Source organism: Bombina bombina, chromosome 5 (assembly GCF_027579735.1).
Source record: "Bombina bombina isolate aBomBom1 chromosome 5, aBomBom1.pri, whole genome shotgun sequence".
Taxonomy (NCBI): Eukaryota; Metazoa; Chordata; class Amphibia; order Anura; family Bombinatoridae; genus Bombina; species Bombina bombina.
This window is the reverse complement of record NC_069503.1, coordinates 28,343,390-28,350,707: the sequence shown is the minus strand read 5'-3', so window position 1 is coordinate 28,350,707 and position 7,318 is coordinate 28,343,390. Positions and strand designations below refer to the sequence as shown.

At 37.3% G+C, this 7,318-nt stretch overlaps 1 protein-coding gene across 1 annotated transcript; it reads left to right on the top strand.

Moving 5' to 3' along the window:
- The first annotated feature begins 3,604 nt into the window (after nucleotides 1-3,604).
- Nucleotides 3,605-6,467, top strand: LOC128659742 (gastrula zinc finger protein XlCGF26.1-like). The gene is made up of 2 exons (XM_053713321.1): nucleotides 3,605-3,721; nucleotides 4,548-6,467. The coding sequence occupies exons 1-2, from the start codon at nucleotides 3,703-3,705 to the stop codon at nucleotides 6,053-6,055; spliced, it is 1,527 nt and encodes a 508-aa protein (XP_053569296.1). The 5' UTR covers nucleotides 3,605-3,702; the 3' UTR covers nucleotides 6,056-6,467.
- The last annotated feature ends 851 nt before the right edge of the window (nucleotides 6,468-7,318 follow it).

Sequence of the window (7,318 nt, the reverse complement as noted above, 5' to 3'; positions counted from 1 at the left end):
CTGACTGCTTGGAGATTGAACGCTTGATTTTATCTAAGCGGGGGTTCTCTGAATCGGTCATTGATACTTTGATTCAGGCACGTAAGCCTGTCACTAGAAAGATCTATCATAAGATATGGCGTAAATATCTTTTTTGGTGTGAATCCAAGAGCTACTCATGGAGTAAAGTTAGGATTCCCAGGATTCTGTCTTTTCTCCAAGAAGGATTGGAGAAAGGGTTATCAGCGAGTTCCTTAAAGGGTCAAATCTCTGCTTTGTCAATTTTGCTACACAAACGTTTGGCAGATGTTCCAGATGTTCAATCTTTTTGTCAGGCTCTAACCAGAATTAAGCCTGTGTTTAGACCAATTGCTCCACACTGGAGTTTAAATTTAGTTCTTAATGTTCTTCAAGGGGTTCAGTTTGAACCCAAGCATTCCATAGATAATAAGTTGTTATCTTGGAAAGTTTTATTTTTGGTTGCTATTTCTTCTGCTCATAGAGTTTCGGAGCTTTCAGCATTACAATGTGATTCGCCTTATCTTATCTTCCATTCTGATAAGGTGGTTTTACGTACCAAACCTGGTTTCCTTCCTAAGGTTGTTTCTGATAAGAATATTAATCAGGAAATTGTTGTTCCTTCATTATGTCCTAACCCTTCTTCTAAGAAGGAGCGTATGTTGCATAACTTGGACGTGGTCCATGCCATGAAGTTTTACTTGCTGGAGACTATGGATTTCTGTCAATCATCTTCATTATTCATTGTTTTTTCTGGAAAGCGTAGGGGTCAGAAATCTACGGCTACCTCTCTTTCTTTTTGGCTGAAGAGTATCATCCATTTGGCATATGAGACTGCTGGACAGCAGCCTCCTGAAAGAATTATGGCTCATTCTACTAGGGCTGTGGCTTCCTCATGGGCATTTAAAAAGATGCTTCTGTTGAACAGATTTGCAAGGCTGCAACTTGGTCGTCTCTTCACACTTTTTCCAAATTTTCCGAATTTGATACTTTTGCTTCTTCTGAGGCTGGTTTTGGGAGAAAAGTTCTTCAAGCAGTGGTGTCTTCTGTTTAGGTCCCTGTCTTGTCCCTCCCTTTTCATCCGTGTCCTATAGCTTTGGTATTGTATCCCACAAGTAAGGATGAAATCCGTGGACTCGTCATATCTTGTAGAAGAAAAGGAAATTTATGCTTACCTGATAAATTTATTTCTTTTACGATATGACGAGTCCATGGCCCACCCTGTCATTTTTAAGACAGGTATATATTTATATTTTTGTTAAACTTCAGTCACCTCTGCACCTTTGGTTTCCTTTCTCTTCCTAACTTCGGTCGAATGACTGGAGGTGGAGGGAAGGGAGGAGCTATATATACAGCTCTGCTGTGGTGCTCATTGCCACTTCCTGCTAGCAGGAGGTTAAATCCCACAAGTAAGGATGAAATCCGTGGACTCGTCATATCGTAGAAGAAATAAATTTATTAGGTAAGCATAAATTTCCTTTTCTCAGCGTTGCTGGCACTTTAGACCATAAAGATTTAAGACCACGTTAAATAATATGTGGCCTTTTCTTATAGGTGTAACCAACTGGGCAGTCCTGCTTTCTTTTCCTGGGCCACTTAAACTCCGGAATCAGCCTGATAGCGTGCTTTTTTTATGATATAGTGGGCTATGACAAACAGGGGGTAAACTTCAGAAAACCATATAAACCATGTAACACATGCCCTCATGTCTTGGGGAACAAAGTTTAAATTGACATTCCAGTATACCCCACAGTACCTTTTTCCAAGAAGTGACCTTCCACTGGGACCGCACCTTGCAGCTAATAAGACCCACGTCAGGAAGGGGTTTTGTCACTATGAGAACTTACTGCCAAACCTCACCTTTGGACTGGCTGGTACATGAGGCTCTCTTGATGTGGCTGGTTGTATCCAGATATTAGGTCAACCTTCTGCAGTATGCTTGCCATCTTATACTGGTATTCATGCGACCGTGGTGCCTTTCAGTGTAGACCACAGAGGTACTCAACCACAGCATGCCTTATCACAATTCCACGACCAGCAAGTACCATGCTGTTTCTGCATAAGACACTGTTAGATTTGTACAGCACTGCAATATTCTGAAAATGCACGCTGGAAGCTAGACACATGTGGTTTACTTCCGGCCTGGATCAGGGCCATAGTGCATCAATTTTGGGGACCGGGTATGCCAGCAAGAATAGCTTCTACTCGCCAAGCGTCTCCACCTCGTAGAGAAAGTATTCCAGGTGGCTCCAAGGAATTTCTTGTAAGATAGGATGTATTCGATGCTCTGTCCCTTCTAGAGCATTACTATGAACAACCCACTTGTAGTGCCTCCCTTTCCGGTCCCCCCAATTATGCTGTATACCCTTGTTTACAATACCTTATACAGCGAGCTCTACATTTTATTTTTAGTATACATCTGTTGATGTTGATATTATATACTTTATGAACATTTTAAATGGTCTGAGCTTGCTGAGAGATCATATTTCATTATGTTTTCAATCTATGTAAACACAAAGACTTATTTTTCTTATCTCTGTCCTAGATAACTATTAAAAATGAACATTTTAGCGCCTGCCTCTCCCCACCCCCACCTTGCAGAGTGATTTAATACTGACCAAGAGAAGTTAAAGGGTAGAGCACATGAAACATACAAAATGGTAGAGTCTTTTAAACATTGCACAAATTGGTCACAAGGAGGGGTACCTATCCGGTACAGAAAGACTACAGATACAGTGTGTAGCTTCATGCGGTCTATAACAACGGACTATCACACGCATTGTATCTTTGTATGTTTGTACCTGTTACCCTTAGTGATCTACAAGAAGTTTGTCTTTTGTTTTTAATAAATTGTACATTTGCTTTAAGCATTTGTCTGTGTCTGTATCCAGTCTGCCTGGGGTCTGCACAATAGAGCTGATTACTTTGTGCTGTTGAAGCTCTAACTAATGTGAGTATTCTGGGTCTGCCTTCCATCTGGGGAGTGAAGATTACACAGTATTATGCTATGATGTATTTATTTCTCTTCCTTCTGAGGAACATCGTATGGACTATTTGTATTTGTGGTTCTGTCTCCATTAAAGACTCTTGTCACTTTGGATATATTCCTGCATATTGCTCTGTATTATTATCACTATTTGTGTGTGGTTTTTGTTACACATTTTATTTTTAGCAAATACAAAATGTCTGACAGTGAGGATCTGTAGGAAGTACAATATCAATACTGTAGTATTAGATTTAAATTACATATAAACAACTCATATTTAACATTTGTGTAAGTGCTGCTCTTTCATATAAATAATGGGGGAAAACATGATTATAATATATTTGTAAGGTTGTCGTATGTCCCACTCATACATAGATTGTCTACTCCTGAGCGTATATTGTAAAGTTCTGTAAAGATCAACATTTAAGGTCCAACTTTAACACTCACAGAGCTAACTATACTAAATGCTTGTGCTGAATCTATAGCACATATGTAATAACCTAAACAGCTGATCTGTATCACATGAATTGTTATGTGTGCCTTTAATTATACCATACGTACAGTTAATCAGAACCATTATTTATTATTATCTGTCTAAACCATTTTAATATACTTTTTACAGACACGGCCAGAGCACTGAGAGATATCAGGTATTGATGTAACTGGAGTGAATAAGGGTACCTTCTTCCTGAGCACAGACATTGGAGCCTGTTATCAGCATGAACTCATATGTGTTAGGTGAGTAAAATAGATATTATGCTGACTTTAATTACTGGGAAATAGAATAGATCACTCATTAAACAAATATAAAGTATTATATTTATATCTTCACCTTTTAAGAACATTTGTGTCAACACCGGCTCTCAGATCACCTGCAACTCTACCTTCCCCTGCCCTGACCCAGCTCATGGAACTCCCATAACTAAACTTACTCCTTCCTTGTTCCCATGTGTGGAACACCCACAACTCCCCCAGTGAGTGTTCCCTACCCCAGAACCACCACTGATTTGTGTGCTTAATTTAACAGGGAATATTATTACACTAATAACATTTTTGGCTGATTATATAAATTAAACAATTGCAACCGAAAGCTAAGAAGTATCCTAAGATCACTGCTCCTTAGCCTTTCAAAACATCTCACACTGAGTATTAGTCTATAATGATTGACATCATATTCTCACCCCACTGGTTGAGCATGAGCTGGGCAGGACTTTATGTGTTTGTGCAATGTTAAATGACGATGGTGGATGCCTCCTCTCTTGCCCAGAATACAGATGTACTTGTTCCCTGGCTGAGAACATTATCCACCTGCACATTGTTTAATGGGGCCTATAACTTGTTTTAATCAGTAATCAGTGGTTTAGTTTATTCTGATGTAGAGATATTTACTTTATTTGGCTTTCATTGTTTTAATTTGTGATTTACAGGTTAATCAGTTTTAATATGAACACAAAACAGAAGCCATTTTATGGAGTCTAAATAAACAATGGTTTAAAAAAAAAAAAGATTCCATTAAAAGGAATAAACTTTCTTTATTTTCTTTATTCCTTTTCTTTTTATATAGACAATCACTTGAATAGTTCATATCCACCCTTTACTACAGGAAGCATCAGCATGATACCACAGACTCCAAAAGTCTCAAACACTAATGACTATTCACAAACATTGGAGATATCACAGCAGATATTTAAAGAACATGGTGAATTGGAAGGAACTGGGCAGCAATCATTCTGTACCGAGAGTAATTTAGTCATCAAACAAGAGGACAACATTGATGCCTTATCTAGTGAACTGATTATCCCTGAGGATAAACCACACACATTTAATGAGTTTTCAAAACATTTTAAAGAAGGCAAAAGTCTTAAGTCTAGTCAAATGATTTATACAAATAAGAAACCATTTAAAAGTACAGAATGTGAGAAAAGCTTCACATGTAATTTGCATCTCCTTGAACACCACACAGTTCACACAGTTGTGAAAACTCACACATGTACAGAGTGTGGGAAATGTTTCACATCTAAAGAGAGCCTTAATTATCACAAAAAGACCCACACAGGGGAGAAACCTTTCACATGTAATGACTGTGGGAGATGTTTCACATCCAAGGGAAGTCTCATATCTCATGAAAAGACCCACACAGGTGAGAAACCTTTTGCATGCAATGAGTGTGGAAAAAGTTTTAAACGAATAAGTCATCTGAAAAATCATGAAAGGAGTCACACAGGGGAAAAGCCTTTCACGTGTACAGAGTGTGGAAAATGTTTTACACAAATAAGTAATCTGAAAACTCATGAAAGGAGTCACACAGGGGAAAAGCCTTTCACATGTACAGAGTGCGGAAAATGTTTTACACAAATAAATAGTCTGAAAACTCATGAAATGAGTCACACAGGAGAAAAGCCTTTCACATGTACAGAGTGCGGAAAATGTTTTACACAAAAGAGTAATCTGAAAACTCATGAAAGGAGTCACACAGGAGAAAAACCTTTCACATGTACAGAGTGTGGAAAAAGTTTTACACTAATGGATCATCTGAAAACTCATGAAAGGATTCACACAGGAGAAACACCTTTCACATGCACAGAGTGTGGATATGGATTTACAAACAAGAGGGATCTAAAAACTCATGAAAGGATTCACACAGGAGAAAAACCTTTCACATGTACAGAGTGTGGAAAACGTTTTACACTAAAGAGTAATCTGAAAACTCATGAAAGGAGTCACACAGGAGAAAAACCTTTTACATGTGCAGAGTGTGGAAAAAGTTTTACACAAATTAATAGTCTGAAAACTCATGAAAGGATTCACACAGGAGAAAAACCTTTCACATGTACAGAGTGTGGAAGTGCATTTACAAACAAGAGGGGTCTTAAAACTCATGAAAGGAGTCACACAGGAGAAAAGCCTTTCACATGTACAGAGTGTGGAAAAAGTTTTACGCGAATGTATAATCTGAAAAGCCATGAAAGGATTCACACAGGAGAAAAACCTTTCACATGTTTAGAAGGTAGAAAAATGTATCCCATGCCAGTCAGGTATCACGAAAACACCAAATATTTACACATAAAATAAACTTTATATGCACTATGTGGAAACCTGTCTCTTGTTCCTCTATACATGTGCACCTCAGTTTCTCTTATATAAATATGATAGAATCCAAATACGACACAGGAATATACAAATCTGTCCTCATACTGACCAGTTTACACAACCATTCACCACCAAAGCACCCCCAGTGTTGTTTATTAATATGCCAGTGTTAGGAGTTGTACGTTACATTTACATAGAGGAGGAAATCATTATATTCACAGGATAAAGGAGTCTTTATATAAATAGAGTGTTAGAGAATTATATAAACAAGAACATCAGTATCAAATGATTGACATCTGCAAGATATATTTATTGTGCACATTATGTGAACAAACCTTTTTCTTATAGCAATAGATGCTTAGCATTGTACATTTTATATACCAGAGGAATTACTGAGGGGGAACTGATTTTATTTCATGAGACACAATATCAGTAACCAGTACATTTGTGATCATAATCAGTTTAATTGAAATGGCTACTATAACCTACATGTATACTGTGTATGTAATATGTATGTAATGTTCTGTAATTTGATATTATGTCTGTTAGATGTTTTCATGTTAGTTAGAAGCCACAAGAACTGATAATAGCACATACTGTATATATAAAGGAAACATTATATGTCTGATAAATCCCTTTGTATCAAGAGCACAAGTGTTAGGTATATTTATACCATGTGTGCATATATCATGTAATGCTGCTTTTTACTATATAATGATATACAATGTTTGTTTTTTCATGCAAATAAAAATTATTGTAATCCAGACCAGTATTGTGTGTCTTTTGTCTAATTAAAATCACTATCACAGAATAATTAGGAATAAATCATCAAAGACAGAAGCCAAATCTGACAGTAAAAGTTACACTGATAATTTATATAGAGCAGCAATTTTACCCAACTTTCTTACTTTTAAATTTTTATTATTTTCTTATATCAACAATACAAAGTTCAGATACATAGTTGCTTTACATCTCGTATATAAAAGGAAGAACACGGAAGGGAAGATCCTTTACAAGAGAGAAACATTTGAACCGCACAGTCATTCCTTCCCAAATAAAATACATTTATCCTTAGTCCTAGCATTGACCAAGGGGGTACTTCTTGAATAAGTTGTTTATCACTGTATCTAGGGAAGTGCTTGGGAAAGAGAAAAAAAAAAAAAAAGGGGAAGAAAGGAAAAAAAGGGGGGGGGATTTCCTCTCCCCTTCTCCCTCTCCCCTCCCTCCCCTCCCTCCTTGTTAGTA